This window comes from Pseudorca crassidens, chromosome 8 (genome assembly GCF_039906515.1).
Source record: "Pseudorca crassidens isolate mPseCra1 chromosome 8, mPseCra1.hap1, whole genome shotgun sequence".
Classification (NCBI taxonomy): domain Eukaryota; kingdom Metazoa; phylum Chordata; class Mammalia; order Artiodactyla; family Delphinidae; genus Pseudorca; species Pseudorca crassidens.
The window spans coordinates 25355983-25373425 of NC_090303.1; the positions used below are offsets into that span (position 1 = coordinate 25355983).

At 35.9% G+C, this 17443-nt stretch overlaps 1 protein-coding gene across 1 annotated transcript in view; it reads right to left on the reverse strand.

Annotated features, from left to right (window-relative positions):
- Positions 1-17443, reverse strand: part of SEMA3C (semaphorin 3C) — a 186685-nt gene that overhangs the window by 88795 nt on the left and 80447 nt on the right. The window contains exons 3-4 of the mRNA XM_067746073.1: positions 4217-4377; positions 2896-2958 (exon numbers count right to left, since the gene is read on the reverse strand). Coding sequence (XP_067602174.1) covers positions 2896-2958; positions 4217-4377 — 224 coding nt within the window. The remainder of the gene's footprint in view (positions 1-2895; positions 2959-4216; positions 4378-17443) is intronic.

The window sequence follows — 17443 nt, forward strand, 5'->3', positions numbered from 1 at the left end:
AAAATTAATTTAACCAAAATATACCTTTAAAAATTGTGCATAATGAATTTATTATAAACTTATTAATCTAAAGGTATTAATAACTCAATATCCGTTGTGTCCTACCCCCAACCTGAGAAAAGTACTTGGAATAGATTCCTGTGCTTACTGCTTTCATCTCCATTTTTCCAGATCTTGTTGAAATTTCTGGAAGTGCCTAGACACAGATCTGGGCACTGGATCCAATCACTAAAAATGCAGTGAAATAAGTTCTAGAGTGTTTCAGGTGAACGCACAGGGAGGGGCAGCTAGCCCAGTCCTGGGTAGCAAGAAAGGACTCTCCAGAGAGGTGACATCTGCACTGTTATTTGAAAGGATGAGTAGATGATTCCCAGGTTAAAAAGATGGGAAGATAATTCAACAAGAAGAGAATCACATGTAGCCTGTACCAAAGGCTGAAAGAGAGAAAGGATACAACTTATTTGAATTTCAGTATTATTGAACTAGATAAGGGGACAAGTTAACGTAAGACCTAGCATAGTTGCCACCAAATCTATCAAACCTTTCCTAAATATCCCAGGTGCAGTGAATTTTTTCTTTGTCTTTGTGTGTATTCTCAGCATTTATCATATTCTCCCCGGAGAAGTGGCATGTTTTATCAACTAAGAGCAAAAAGATCTAGAGCCATATGTGCCTGAGTCGGACAGAGGCCTCCCACTTGCAGGCAGCGCAGCTTTGGGTAAGTTCCTTACTCTCTTAGTGATTCAGTTTATCTATCTTAAAAATGTGGATGAAGACAATAATGTCCATCTTGCAGCATCGTCATGAGGATTAAAACAAAACACTTAGAATAGCACCTGGCCCATTCCATTAAGTGTTGGCTAGTATTACTTGGTAATTATTGTATATATGTCCCATCATCCCCAGTATATTGTGAAGACTCTTAAAGGTAGGAACTCCACCTTATATACCTCTGGTTCCTTCACTTCAATTAACTGATTTGTACAAATTAAAATATTCTGTTCCTGCATTTAAAAAATGAAATATTAAGTAATTAGATGATATTTATTCCAAAAGAGCTAAGAGATTCTTAAATATTTAGTTTGAGAAGTGTAATTAAAATGTTGTTCTATAGAACTTCTATTTAGCATCATTTTTCTGCCATTGGTATCCTGCTTAAAGGACACTTGTTTGTAAGTACCTCACATGCCTTAAGCGAGATGAATTTGTCAACATTCTCTTCTCTTGCATAGACAGAGCATATATTTGAAACTTACTTTGATTATTATTTCCCAGGACCCAACAGCGCTGGCTGTACTACAACAGAGCCCACTACCAGTTACCTCTGACTGGCCATGTGGCAGAATATAAAGATATCCATGAATGATATTACAGCATGGCAAAACTATGTGAAAACATAAGCATGTATTGAAGATTTTATCTAATGACGTTTAATTATAATAAAGCAAATAACAGAGCATTTCTACTTTGCCAAAGGGAGAAAGAAATCAAATGACTTGGCTAAGACTCTTCAGAAAATCAACAACAATTTTTGGAAAGAGAATGTGCAAAGGTATCTAAATCCTATGTATTCTGCCTGTGGCAGTTTATGTGAATGGGACACAGAAAGTTTTTAAACAAAGAACAATTAAATCCAGTAATTACAACCACAGGATATAATCGTGGCAAAAGGCGAGACATGATCACATAACCACCAATGGGAAACCTCTACATTAGAGGATGAAAGAAAGTAGTTTAATTCATGCAAAATTATCGAAATCATAGCTTCAGGGGACCAAAAAAAAAGTGCCTTTTCCACTACATTATACTTCATTCTGCTATTGGTTCCCTAGAAAGCAACTGTAATGTACTCTTTTGAATGTTTCTTTCACATCTTTTCTGGATTTTTTTCCTTTTTGATTGTGGTCCAACAGATCCTGTGGGTAGCAAATATACTACTGTGAGCTCCTTTTGCCCATTTAAAATTTTCTCTTATAAGGTGAATTATGAAACTAAAACAATGAAACCCTGAGCTGAGTCACTCCTGGTCAGCACTCTTGCCAAAACACCCTCTGGTGAGACCCGGAGATCTGCACTCCAGAGTCTGCTGTGGTCCTGCCTTAAGCCAGGCTTTTTCAGAACTTTGTACCTGGACTGCTAAGAATCAATAAAATATAAAAATTTCATTTCCACACTTCTTCTTCCACAAGGAAGAAGTTTGAGACAAGAAGGTGAAATGACATCTAAGCTTCATTATAAACGTTAAATGACTTGTGCACATTAAAGAGCTGTTCCATGTATTTTTTATAATATTCAAGAATAATTTAATGTGTCAGTTTCAGAAAGTCATTTGTAGAAATCAATGTAGATTTATTCCTTGATTCTTTATATGGAATACATTTTATAAAAGTATTGCACACTGAACATTTACTGATATTTGTATCTGCCTTGATTTTTATTTCTGTGGTTATTTTTAATTAACAAAGATAACAGCCATTACTGGTGATTTATGCTTCTGGAATGTGCTGGCTAACCACTACCCTTTTGACGAGAATCTTTCTTTGGAAAAGCCCACATGGTATCTGGGAGCTACTCCAGACACTTGAATTATCATTATTTCAGCAGCCTGCTGAGAATTCTGCAGGTTGGATCCACTTTGAACAGGGCTTATTACTGAAATCCATCATGAAAAGTGTCAGGGTTCAATAATGAAAGCAAAGCAGGAAATTTTTACCCAGTCAGGAATTCCTAAGTTACAGTGTTTAAGAGTTCCAATCACTTTGCATTTACATTTCTTACTATGTGTCCAGCCGAGGATTCAAAACACCAATACCCTTTGTCTCCTTCTTGGATGCACTCAAAGTACATGAATTCAAAGACCAAATATTTAAGTTTTGGATTTTTTTAAGCACTCACTGTGGGATCTTTGCCAGCCATTTTGCACTCTTCAACTTTGATTGCAGATGCTGGCCAGAAAACCTGCTCAGAAAGGAAAATAAAGGTTGCATAATCTCACTTGTATATATGACAGCTCAGTACTCTTCATTTACTTTATGCTAACAGATTTCTTTAAGTTAATTCTATATTTATATTTCAAATTTCTTCTTTCATTTTATGAACTCAAGTTAATAAAGATTTTATTACTTTATTCTAAGAACTATGTTTTTGTTTCTTCCATGAATTTTTCCTTCAACAATTCTTTCTATAATATGTGCTCATTTACTAATGGTACAATTTTAAAATGAGGAAATTATTGATGTGCACCATATAATGTATATTTCCCTCCCTCTGATTTATAGTACACTTTTCACAACTGCTTATATCACAATGAATTTATGTTTATACTGCTATCTTGGGGATTTTTTGGTAAACTACACAGCTAGGCTGGTAAATTTACTGCAAACTAGGTACTTCAACAGCTGAAATAACCTGGATAAAGATTCTCTCCCTGACATACTGTGCTAGCATGCTAAGTCATTGCAGCCTTGGGTCAGGTCTGGTGGAGATGATTTTTTTTTTCATCCTGTAGCTTTTTTCATCCTGTAGCTAATTGTTAAAATAATAAATTCAGATGTGTTCTTGCTGTAATAAATTTATAATTAATTTACTTTTATTTCTTTACTTTAATGAAGCTCAATTTATTTCCTTGCTGTGACATAGAATGATAAATATAGTTAACCCTTGAACAACTCAGAGGTTAGGGACACTGACCCTGTATTCCAGTTCCACATCCAAAGATTCAACCAACCATGTATCATGTAGTACTGTAGTATTTACAACCAAAAAGAATCTGCATATAAGTGGAGCCATGCAGTTCAAATCCCTGTTGTATAGGCCACATTTTTTCAAAGAACACTGCATTTAATAATTGTGTTCTTTTCAAGGCCTTCTTGGTTTATGTACAGATGACAAGGTACGCTGTCCTTTAATCTGACCATTTTTCATGCTATACTCCATGCTTCTCCTTTTCCCTTTCGATGTATGTATACATGGGAAGTATTTTCTCACTTAGCTTCAAGTTTTAGATGGCTAAAAACTATGAAACTAGACATGGAGAAATGAATTGATTATATTTTCAGTCCTTGAAATAAGTAGTAATTTCCAACTATTTATTGATATATGACCTGTATTTTCTATTGTTCTAATGAAGTACATAATTTTTTCATTGTATTTGAAACTTTTAAAGAAAAAGACACCTAGGAATTTAGCATTGCCCTCATGAAAATGATAAACTTACACTCAAAGGTTCTTGACTTATGTTGTTAATATTCAAGGAAAGAATGTGATCTTTGCTGCCCACATATATCCGGTCCTGATCTTCATCCATTAATAATATCCTGTAGTCTAAAGGGTGGTGAGATAGGCTGAAGTATTCAGAGGTCTTGGTTTCTCGAAGCTCTGAAATAGTGAATAGCACAAGTGAAAACTGAGTATCTTGATTCCATTATTTTAATGAAAATTATCTTATGGAAATATTTACCAAAAAAGTCAAAATACATTTTCCTCCTACAATAAATTAATTTTAAAAGTTATATTAGTGGATATTTTTATTTATTTCCTCTATGTTCCATTAAAACATAAATAAATCCATAAATGCAATGTTAAAGTTTATAGTAGTACTACTTGATTACAAAATTATTCACATTTTGCTAGGACCTCAACTCAGTTGTTTACTGTTTGTCATCAGCTCAAAGCCTGTTAAAATAAATCACCCAAAAAAATATAGCAAGTGATTAGATTGAACAAAAAACAAAAGCAATGATGGTATGAATGTCTTCCTAGACTCTCTTAATATTTTATTGTTGGACTTCAATACGTTCATCATTTTAGGGTTGTTGTTTCCTACCCTGAATATTTACCTCACTTCCTCAACATAATTCTAACTAGTTTAATAAATTTTTCTATAAATTACTTGGATTGTGTTCAGGAAAAAAGTTAGCCTCTGCTAGACCAGAGGTTGTTGCTGAAGTAGGAAAAAATATCCAAGAGCTCAGAACATGAGAGAGAATATAAAATGCAACAAATGTCACTAAAGGTGGGAGAAGACACATTCTCCTTTGATTTTGCCTAAAATCCAGGGTGTTTAATAAAGCTTGCTTTTCATCCAGTGGAGGAGATTCATGGCTGCATAATTTTCCTGTAAAACATCATTTGTAGGGTGCTGATTGGGTGCAGAATAGATATTCAACAAATACCTCATGAATAAATAACTCTCCAGTGAAATACACAGATTAAAGAAGTAAAATATGACTGAGTTTGTGGCATCTGGGGCTCAGTCACTGGAGTCTGAATGCTGGCTCTACAATTTCATTTATATATGTACTTGGCCAGTGCCTTTATCCCTCTAGACTCCAGTGTCTTCATCTTTAAAGTCAGGATAATAATAGTCCCTACATCATAGGGGTATTGTGAGGTTTAAATTGTTAATATACATCAAGAGCTTAAAAGAGTACCTGTCTCACAGTGACATGGATTACATGGGTTACCTATTATTATGACTTGGGACAAGACTTCAAGCTTCAGCCAGACAAGTAAGAAGAACAATTCTTTACACAGGGAGAAAATATGGAAGACTAAATTGTCTGATTTATATGTATTAATATATTTAGTATTTCTTTTTGTCACATGTAGAATCTACTCAAATTATTTGAGCAGGACAGTAAAATAATAAATCATATTTAAGAATAATAATTTGGTGTGCAGGATAATTTTGGGGCATGTGAGACTGGAAAACTAAGAGATGCTCTTCCAGATATGATGATGATAAAGACCTGATTTGCCAGAAATAGAAAGGAAGAGAGGAGTTGACGTGAGGGTCACTTAAAGGATTTGGAATGATTTTATATGAAGTTGGTCTTTGGGTAAAAGGAAGAGGTAATTATCTTCCAAAGATGTAAACTGAGAACAGGTTAAATGAACATGGCCTTTACTAATTTTGAGAGATTCAAAAAGGAAATTTCTTTGGTAAAGAGATTACTTGAGTGTTGATAGATTAAATTCAAGTAAAAGTGGAAATGTCCCACAAGCATGTAAAATTAGATAACTAATTTGTCATTAAAAATATCAAATCTGCAGGGAGAGATTTCCAGTTCTTCTCATGGATGATATGAAGCTCAGAGAGTAGACAGCTCTGAGGAAGCTCTGAGGAACAGTAAGTCTAAAGTGAAAAGCAAAACACAGAGATGCATTGATCATTAGATCCAAAAAGAGTATCTCTGTAATTGAAACTCAAAGTGAGGCATGATGTACAGGCAGCAGTGGAGAGAGTACAGAATTGGAGTCAGACAGTTCTGAGTTGAAATCCCAGTTTCATCACTTACTCATCTGTTAGTTTAAAAAAACTACCTTGTTTCTCCCAGGTTTCGATTTTCTCATCTATAAATTGGTTATGTTAATACATAGCTCAAAGGATGTTCCACCAGCACACAGTAGAAGATCAGTGTGCTCCTTTTGGCAGGAGAGATTACTGACCCTCTGTCTAACAGATATTTTCTTTCTCTTTCCTGTTGGCAGGGAACCATATGCCAACCATAGTGGATCCCCCAGCAAGAGAGTGACTAAAAATATGACCATGTGACTAGTTCTGGCCGATGAGATTTAGAGGGAAGTCTTCTGCAAGGTTACTAGAAGAGGTTTCTTGGGTCTTAAAAATGGCACAAAAAAGAGGTGATTTCTTTTTCTGCCTCTGGACATTGGTAAGTGAGAATATAATACTTTCAGCAGTTGCTGCTACCAAAAAGATTGCTATCTGAGAATGGCAAGCAGAAATTTAGGAAAAATGCTGAGTTCTATAAGAAATCATTCAATGTCTACACTAACCCTACAACTGTTCTACTACAGGATTACTTCTGTTTTATATGATTTTTTTAAAAAAAATCCTTGCTTTTTTTTAGGCACCTTGAATTGAGGTTTTCATTTCCTGTTGTTTAAACCCTTACTAACTGATCATATCTGATAATATCTCTCCAGTGTTCACAGCCACTAACACCTTCTCACTCTTTCTACCATGGTTTGTTTAGTCTGGCTATTTAAAAAAAAAAAAAATTTTTTTTTTTTTTTTTTTTTTTGCCTTCTCTTCCCAATGTATATTGAAATAAAACCAAGAGTGTGAACTGGGCTGGGAAAACAGTCTCAACTAAATTTTACTTGCAAGTAACAAACAATGGCAGTTCTCCTCCTTACCTGTTTCGTTAGAAAATAATCAATTTCTTGCATTAATTCAAATACCAGAGGGAGCAATAACTGCATTAACTTAAGACCTTTCTGGTCCAAGGATTTTATCTCTTTTTCTGGGCCATAAAGCTATCTTCAAATTTAATTACCTATAGCTCATTGATAGCTGACAGCTGTTAACCAAGGAAGATTTACTTTAGAAGTGCCTCTGTTAGAAGCCTAGAAGCTAAGGCTATTTTTTTTAAATGCTATTTAAATTGCTGGTAGTTAGCCATAGCTGAACTCTGGGGCTTGGGAAAAACAAAAAAATCAAAATGAACCTTTTTTTTTTCTTAAGGAATAAAGAGATGAGTTCAAAGCATCCAGGATTTTTATCTATAAAGAGAATGACTGAATAATCCATCATTTTTGGTTTAATGCAGATCCAACTTAAGTCAATGAATGATTCAATAATTTGGCTACAGTTAGAGAAAATGACTGATTTAATGATTTGGTTACAGCGAGAGAAGGAACTCACAATTATTGGTCTCTCATCTAAACAAGTCACAGAATGGCACTGTCCTACATTTCTTTACCTCTTAATAATTATGTCATTCTTTTCACAGCATTGGAGGTACAGCTAGTTGAGCTGTTTCTCCGGACATGCTCAACTGACTGAGAAGGAACTTTGAGAGTATGCAGTATTAGAAAATGCAGCGGCCCCACAAAGGGCAGTGTAGGTCTCTAAATCCTTGGGAAAATCTCCTGGGAAACAGTATTAAAAAAAATACTACATGCTTCTATCCTGAAATCCACATTATTGTAGCGTTCTAGGGTGGAAAATTACTGTAATGTCTTCCATGGCAGTGTTCCCTGAGGGAAAATTTGTAGCATGATATGCTTACCTGAAATTCATGTATTGACATGGGCTTACCTTTGTATGGAAACTATTGTGAGCCTTGAGAATTTAACCAGGGCTGGGAGAAAAATAAGTTCCCACTAAGTATAAACCCTTGCAATATAAGCTTCTGGGACCACTTGAATATAGCCAACACACTGCTATAGCAATTACAACATAGTTTAATATACAGAATATATTGTCTGTAATTAACACTCTATCCCTAACCATATTAAGAATTAACCTTTGTTCTCTGTTAGTGATCTTAAGATTTCTGAGGTGACTAAGTCAGTGAGAACTTATTAATGTGCTCGAAAATGTGATCTTGGTGGAGAGTCTAGAGTTCTCTTTTATGAATAATATATATCTGTTAAACTACTGATTAGGGAACACATTCCCTCAGAATACTATATTATCTTTGGCCTTTTATAAGTTTCAAAAACAAGCAAAAGATTACCTGATTGAAAATCAATCCCCAGGGGTCTCTTTATGAGAAGCATATGCAATGGTGGCTTATTAATTATATTTAAAGTTCATGATGTGCTATTAATTAATTAAATTTTTTTGGCATTACTTCAATATTTTATTTTTAGGGACCACAAGATGAGTTAAGAAGTTCTGGAAAATATTGGAGAGGCAGGATCCCTATCACAAAGGCTTTGAGTACCAACATAAGAGGCTGCTACTTTGTTCTAAGGACATTTGTGAGCCTTGGGAAGCTACAAAGCAGGAAAGCAACAAGGTCATCTTCTGCCATCAGACACTATTTATTAAACAGCAAAATTAATGAAGACCAAGTGTCTACCACACCTGAAGACTGTCCCATCCCCAGGGCCCCTGCTGTGAAGGTTGTCACAGAGACAGAAAGCATGGTTTGGAAATCAAGGGATGTTAATGTCATGGGCCCTGTCACAGAGCAGCTACTCAGAATAGATGTGTGGAAGGAGTGCAGGAATAACCAAGTGAGTGAGTGTGCCCCAGAGGCTGTGGAGAAAAGGGAACCCTCTTGCACTGTTGGTGCCAATGTAAATTGATACAGCCACTATGGAGAACAGTATGGAGGTTCCTTAAAAAAACTAAAAATAGAACTACTATATGACCCAGGAATCCCACTACTGGGCTTTTACCCTGAGAAAACCATAATTCAAAAGGACACATGTACCCCGATATGCTATTAATTTATATATTCAATACATCTTTATTAAGCCCTTATCAAGGCAGGCTAGACATCTGCTCACAAAACAGGACACTAATATGAACATACCAGGCCCCTACGACAATTCCAAATCTTGACTTACATTCTGTTATTTTGTTTGGCTAAGCCCACCATGACAGTTTCCTCACCATAAACCTCAGCTCTCCCTCTGGCAGAATGCACACCTACAGATTTTAAAGTAAATCCTTAGCATGTCTTTTACTTTGGAGACATTGCTACTGACAGGATAATTTCCTCTCCTGAATGTCTTATCTCAGAAGAATTTTAAGTAGAGTGGGCTTAAATGACCCATCCTCTCCCTGAGGCTCACTATCTTGAAAGTGGCTTAGAAACTGAACTTCACCTATCCCTTTAGGACAAACAGGCAGATAAAGATAAGACCAGTGAAACTTCAGCAGGCTGACACTGCAGTTCCTAATTCCTAAGGCAAAGAGACACCAGAAGGAATGTAGTAAAAGCACATTTGCTCAAAAATAATAGACCCAAATAGCTACCACTTGTGGGTCTAACAGCAGAAGTAACTGTGCTAGGTGCTTAAAACACCTGTTTAATTTGCATTTAAAACCTCTTTGTTAGGCTTTAATATCATTCCTGTTCCACATTTAAGGAAACTAAAATTCTGTTCATTTGAGCAATCTAACCAAGATCACATAGGAAAGAAAAGAAGAGGCTAGAGCCAGGATTCAAAGCAAGGTGGGTTCCTTAATCTGTGAACTCTATAAGACACCCTTTTGTTTTTCAAATAAGACGGACAATTTAAACACTTATTTATTGGGTTTTTACTATGTTCTTGACCTGCCCATGAGTCTGTGCAGTGCCAAATATAGTATAAGAAATGCCTCAGTCTCTCAAATTTTTTCTTTGCCAATTTGAGGAGCAGGGGGTGAGGTGGGGTGGGGAGAGGAGAACATACTCCAAACAAATTGAGAATAATCAAATTCTCAGTGATGCTCTTCTCATTAAATCATCAGATCAAGTCCAAGAAAAGCTGCATGAGAGTGAGATCAGAGAGTCAGATATAGCTTCATGTAAGAGGTAAATGGTTCCACATTTTCTATGTTTTTGATGGATGGGCATGATTGGCTAAATGGAAGCAAACTGCCAAATGGATGAAAGAAAGAAAAAGGAAAACAGTTCTATTCAGTGAGTCTGGCCAGGGAAGGACAACAGTGAATACAGAATGTATCTCCCAGGCAATCAGAGGGCAAATTAACCAATATATAAGAGCTTTTAAAGATGATTCTCATCCTGGCTTGCCACAAACAGCCCAGCTTTGGGCTGTTTTACCAGTGTAATTATCAATAGTGCCCCCTTTACACTCTCAAAAGATTCATGGTTTAAATGATTATTCTAATTTTAAGCTTTCTCTTCCTGTCTTGAATGATTTTCCATTACTTTTAGAACAAAATCCAAAATTCTTAACATGGCCTTTGAGGCCTGCTATAATCTGGCTCAAGATTACCTCACTAGAAAATCTCAATCATCACTATTTGGATATTTTGTTTGTGTTCTCACCCTTCTGACCTTTTCACATCTTCAAACTTGCCTTCCTCCTTTCTGCCTTAGGGTCTTTGTACATTTTATTCCTCTTGCTGAGAGGACTTTTCCTGCCTTTTTCTAACTCCTACTCATAACTCAAGCAGTAATTTCGATGTAATTTAAATTGGACTGCTTCATAAAGGCTTTGTTGATCAGGTCTCTTGATGTCAGGTCTCAGATCTGCTGAGATTTGCTCGATTTCCCTTTGAATTTTCTCTTCTCTTAAAGGCTGCCTGAAAGATCATTTGAAATGGTTTAAAATGCCATGGATTGGGGGGTGGGGGACTATACTGTATGACTTGCTAAGGCCCACACTGTTTTCTGTAGAGTTTTGCATCTGAAACTGCCTCAAAATATGAGACAAAGTTCTTCGTTTGTTCACACTCTCTCCCTTTATTCTGTTATATTGAGTTTTATGATCTTTTAATTTTAATGAATTAAAAATTATGACCATGGATCCACCAGAGGGCAGAGAGCAGAAATAAGAACTACAATTCTGCAGCGTGTGGAAGGAAAACCACATTCACAGAAAGACAGACAAAATGAAAAGGCAGAGGACTTTGTACTAGATGAAGGAACAAGATAAAACCCCAGAAAAACAACTAAATGTAGTGGAGATAGGCAACCTTGTAGGAAAAGAATTCAGAATAATGATAGTGAAGATGATCCAGGACCTCAGAAAAAGATGGAGGAAAAGATTGAGAAGATGCAAGAAATGTTTAACAAAGACCTAGAAGAATTAAAGAACAAACAGAGATGAACAATACAAGAACTGAAATGAAAAATACACTAGAAGGAATCAATAGCTGGGTAACTGAGGCAGAAGAACGGATAACTGACCAGGAAGACAGAATGGTGGAAATCACTGCCACAGGACGGAATAAAGAAAAAGGAATGAAAAGAAATGAAGACAGCCAAGGAGACCTCTGGGACAACATTAAATGCAACAACATTCACTTTATAGTGGTCCCAGAAGGAGAAGAGAGAGAGAAATGACCTGAGACAATATTTGAAGAGATTATAGTTGCAAACTTCCCTAACATGGGAAGGGAAATAGCCACCCAAGTCCAGGAAGAACAGAGAATGCCAGGCAGCATAAACCCAAGGAGAAACACACCGAGACACACAGTAATCAAACTGACAAAAATTAATGACAAAGAAAAATTATTGAACGCAGCAAGGGAAAAATGACAAATAACATACAAAGGAACTCCCATAAGGTTAACAGCTGATTTCTCAGCAGAAACTCTACAAGCCGGAAGGGAGTGGCACGATACATTTAAAGTGATGAAAGGGAAGAAACTACAACCAGGATTACTCTACCTGGCAAGGATCTCATTCAGGTTTGATGGAGAAATCAAAAGTTTACAGACAAGCAAAAGCTAAGAGAATTCAGCACCACCAAACCAGTTCTACAACAAATGCTAAAGGAACTTCTCTAAGTGGGAAACAAAAGAGGAGAAAAGGACCTACAAAAACAAACCCATATCAATTAAGAAAATGGTCATAGGAACATACATATCAATAATTACCTTAAACGTGAAGGGATTAAATGCTCCAACCAAAAGACATAGTCTCACTGAATGGATACAAAAACAAGACCCATATATATGCTGTCTGGAAGAGACCCACATCAGACCTAGGGACACATATAGACTGAAAGTGAGGGGATGGAAAAAGATATTCCATGCAAATGAAATCAAAAGAAAGCTGGAGTAGCAATACTCATATCAGATAAAATAGACTTTAAAATAAAGAATGTTACAAGAGACAAGGAAGGACACTACATAATGATCAAGGGATCAACCCAAGAAGAAGATATAACAATTAAAAATATATATATACCCGTAGGAGCACCTCAATACAACTGCTAACACCTATAAAAGAGGAAATTGACAGTAACACAATAATAGTGGGGGACTTTAACACCTCACTTACACCAATGGACAGATCATCCAGACAGAAAACTAATAAGGAAACACCAGCTTTAAATGACACAATAGACGAGATAGATTTAATTGATGTTTATAGGACATTCCATCCAAAAACAGCAGATTACACTTTCTTCTCAAGTGCACATGGAACACTCTCCAGGATAGATCACATCTTGGGTCACAAATCAAGCCTCGGTAAATTTAAGAAAACTGAAATTATAACAAGCATCTCTTCCAACCACAACACTATAAGATTAGAAATCAATTACAGGGGAAAAAAACATAAAAAACACAAACACATGGAGGTTAAACAATACTTTACTAAACAACAAAGAGATCACTGAAGAAATCAAAGAGGAAATCAAAAAATACCTGGAGACAAATGACAATGAAAACATGATGATCCAAAACGTATGGGATGAAGCAAAAGCAGTTCTAAGAGGGAAGTTTATAGCAATACAAGCCTTTATAGCAATACAAGCCTATCTCAAGAAACAAGAGAAATCTCAAATAAACAGTCTAACCTTACACCTAAAGGAACTAGAGAAAGAAGAACAAACAAAACCCAAAGTTGGTAGAAGGAAAGAAATCATAAAGATCAGAGCAGAAATAAATGAAGTAGAACCAAAGAAAACAATAGCAAAGATCAATAAAACTAAAAGCTGGTTCTCTGAGAAGATTAACAAAATCGATAAACCTCTAGCCAGACTCATCAAGAAAAACAGGGAGAGGACTCAAATCAATAAAATTAGAAATGAAAAAGGAGAAGTTACAATGGACACCACAGAAATACAAAGCATCCTAAGAGACTACTACAAGCAACTCTATGTCAATAAAATGGAAAACCTGGAAGAAATGGACAAATTCTTAGAAAGGTATAACCTTCCAAGACTGAACCAGGAAGAAATAGAAAATATGAACAGACCAATCACAACTAATGAAATTGAAACTGTGATTAAAAATCTTCCAAAACACAAATGTCCAGGACTGGATGGCTTCACAGGTGAATTTTATCAAACATTTAGAGAAGAGCTAACACCCATCCTTCTCAAACTCTTCCAAAATATTGCAGAGGAAGGAACACTCTCAAACTCATTCTATGAGGCCACCATCACCCTGATACCAAAATCAGACAAAGATACTACAAAAAAAGAAAATTACAGACCAATATCACTGATGAATATAGAGGCAAAAATCCTCAACAAAATACTAGCAAACAGAATCCAACAACACACTAAAAAGATCATACATCATGATCAAAAGGGATTTATCCCAGGGAGGCAAAGATTCTTCAATATATGCAAATCAATCAATGTGATAAACCATGTAAACAAACTGAAGAATAAAAACCATATGATCATCTCCATAAATGCAGAAAAAGCTTTTGACAAAATTCAACACCCAGTTATGATAAAAACTCTCTAGAAAGTGGGCATAGAGGGAACCTACCTCAGCATAATAAAGACCATATATGACAAACCCACAGCAAACATCATTCTCAATGGTGAAAAACTGAAAGCATTTCCTCTAAGATCAGGAACAACACAAAGATGTCCACTCCCACCACTATTATTCAACATAGTTTTGGAAGTCCTAGCCACGGCAATCAGAGAAGAAGAAGAAATAAAAGGAATACAAATTGTAAAAGAAGTAAAAGTGTCACTGTTTGCAGATGACATGATACTATACATAGAGAATCCTAAAGATGCCACCAGAAAACTACTAGAGCTAATCAATGAATTTGGTAATGTTTCAGGATACAAAATTAATGCACAGAAATCTCTTGCATTCCTATACACTAACAATGGAAGATCAGAAAGAGAAATTAAGGAAACTCTTCCATTCACCATTGCAACAAAAAGAGTAAAATACCTAGGAATAAACCTAACTAAGGAGGTAAAAGATCTGTACTCAGAAAACTATAAGACACTGATGAAAGAAATCAAAGATGACACAAACAGATGGAGAGATATACCATGTTCTTGGATTAGAAGAATCAATATTGTGAAAATGACTATACTAACCAAAGCAACCTACAGATTCAATGCAATCCCTAGCAAATTACCAATGGCATTTTTAACAGAATTAGAACAAAAATCTTAAAATTTGCATGGAGACACAGAAGACCCCAAATAGCCATAGAAGTCTTGAGGGAAAAAAAACTGAGCTGGAGGAATCAGACTCCCTGACTTCAGACTATACTACAAAGCTACAGTAATCAAGACAATATAGTACTGGCACAAAAACAGAAATATAGATCAATGGAACAGGATAGAAAGCCCAGAGATAAACCCACGCACCTATGGTCAACTAATCCATGACAAAGGAGGCAAGGATATAAAATGGAGAAAAGGCAGTCTCTTCAATAAGTGGTGCTGGGAAAACTGGATAGCTACATGTAAAAGAATGAAATTAGAACACTCCCTCACACCATACACAAAAATAAACTCAAAATGGATTCGAGACCTAAATGTAAGACCAGACACTATAAAACTCTTAGAGGAAAACATAGGAAGAACACTCTTTGACATAAATCACAGCAAGATCTTTTTGATCCACCTCCTAGAGTAATGGAAATAAAGTAAAAAATAAACAAATGGGACCTAAAGAAACTTAAAAGCTTTTGCAAAGCAAAGGAAACCATAAACAAGATGAAAAGACAACCCTCAGAATGGGAGAAAATATTTGCAAATGCATCAACGGACAAACGATTAATCTCCAAAATATATAAACAGGTCATGCAGCTCAGTATTAAAAAACCAAACAACTCAATCAAAAAATGGGCAGAAGACCTAGACATTTCTCCAAAGAAGACATACAGATGGTCAAGAACCACAAGAAAAGCTGCTGAATATCACTAATTATTAGAGAAATGCATATCAAAACTACAGTGAGGTATCACCTCACAGCAGTTAGAATGGGCATCATCAGAAAATCTACAAACAACAAATGCTGGAGAGGGTGTGGAGAAAAGGGAACCCTCTTGCACTGTTGGTGGGAATGTAAATCGATACACTATGTACATCTCCACTATGGAGAACAGTATGGAGGTTCCTTAGAAAGCTAAAAATAGAATTACCATATGACCCAGCAATCCCACTACTGGGAAACCATAATTCAAAAAGACACATGCACCCCAATGTTCATTGTAGCGCAATTTACAATAGCCTGGTCATGGAAGCAACCTAAAAGCCTATTGACAGACAAATGGATAAAGATGTGGTACATATATACAATGGAATATTACTCAGCCATAAAAAGGAACGAAATTGGGTCATTTGTAGAGACATGGATGGATCTAGAGACTGTCATACAGAGTGAAGTAAGTCAGAAAGAGAAAAACAAATATCATATATTAACGCATATATGTGGAATCTAGACAAATCATACAGACGAACTGGTTTGCAGGGCAGAAATAGAGACACAGATGTAGAGAACAAACGTATGGACACCAGTGGGGGAAAGTGGTGGCAGGGTTGGTGGTGGTGGGATGAATTGGGAGATTGGGATTGACATATATACACTAATATGTATAAAATAGATAACTAGTAAGAACCTGCTGTATATAAAATAAATAAAATTCAAAAAATAAATTATGAGTATGAACCAATAAAGTGAGAAAAAAAATGCTATCCAATTTTTTAAATTAAGGTTTTCATGATAATAATTTATTGCTATTAAAAGGTAAGGTGTATGGGGAGAAAGGCCCAGTTTTGGAATGAGCCAACTGGGGCTGAAGTTCTTGTTTCATCATTTGTTGATACAGGGTTTCGTTTGCCCCCATTCACCCAATCACTCCCCCCCTTCCTTTTCCCCCCACCTTAAGTCTTACATCTACAAAATAAAAGGAGGAATGAGATTATTTATTAACCAGAATGATCTCCAATGTTCCCTGCAGCAATAAAAATGTCCATGAAAATAATTCCTTTTTAACTGTTTATAAGTTTTATCTACTATTGTAAAATATCTGTAAAGCTAATGTAATCCTTCATACTACTATAAAAATGATAAGAAGAAAGGACCTCTCTAAAAATCTATCTTAGCAATATGTAATACACAGTAATACAACTGTGTCCTTTCTGGAAAAGAAGCTAAGCCAAAAACCAGGCTTTTTTTCTCCCTACCTAAAGCATATTCCATTTGTGTTGTGTGATTCAATCAACCAGAGAATTATAAATTCTGACTTCCCTTCCTCTAAGCTGACTTGGGAGACATGAAAGCTGGCTTCAAAGATGTTAGATGCCAGGAATTCCCTGGTGGTCCAGTGGTAGGACTCCGTTCTTCCACTGCAGGGGACATGGGTTCCATCCCTGGTGAGGGAACTAAGATCCTGCATGTCATGAGGCACGGCCCAAAACCAAACCAAACGCAATCAAAACCAAAAGTGAATCACTCTGCTGTATACCTGAAATTAACACAACATTGTAAACCAACTATACTTCAATAAAATTCAATTAAAAAGAATAAAAATTAAAAAAAATTCTAAAAAAAAAAAGATGTTAGATTCCAATCTTTGGCTCCATGTATGTGGCAAATGGTGGCTGGAGCCTATCTCAGAATATGGAGAATATACAATTAGGGGATAGCTAAGATGTCTTGAGAGTCTTTAAATTAGAAGGAAGTAACTTCTGGAAAGTAGAACCAAATCTGAACCTATTGCTAAGCTGTAGAGGATAGCATGGATGAGCTGAGCTGTCATTACCATTGACATTCCTACTGTCAGGA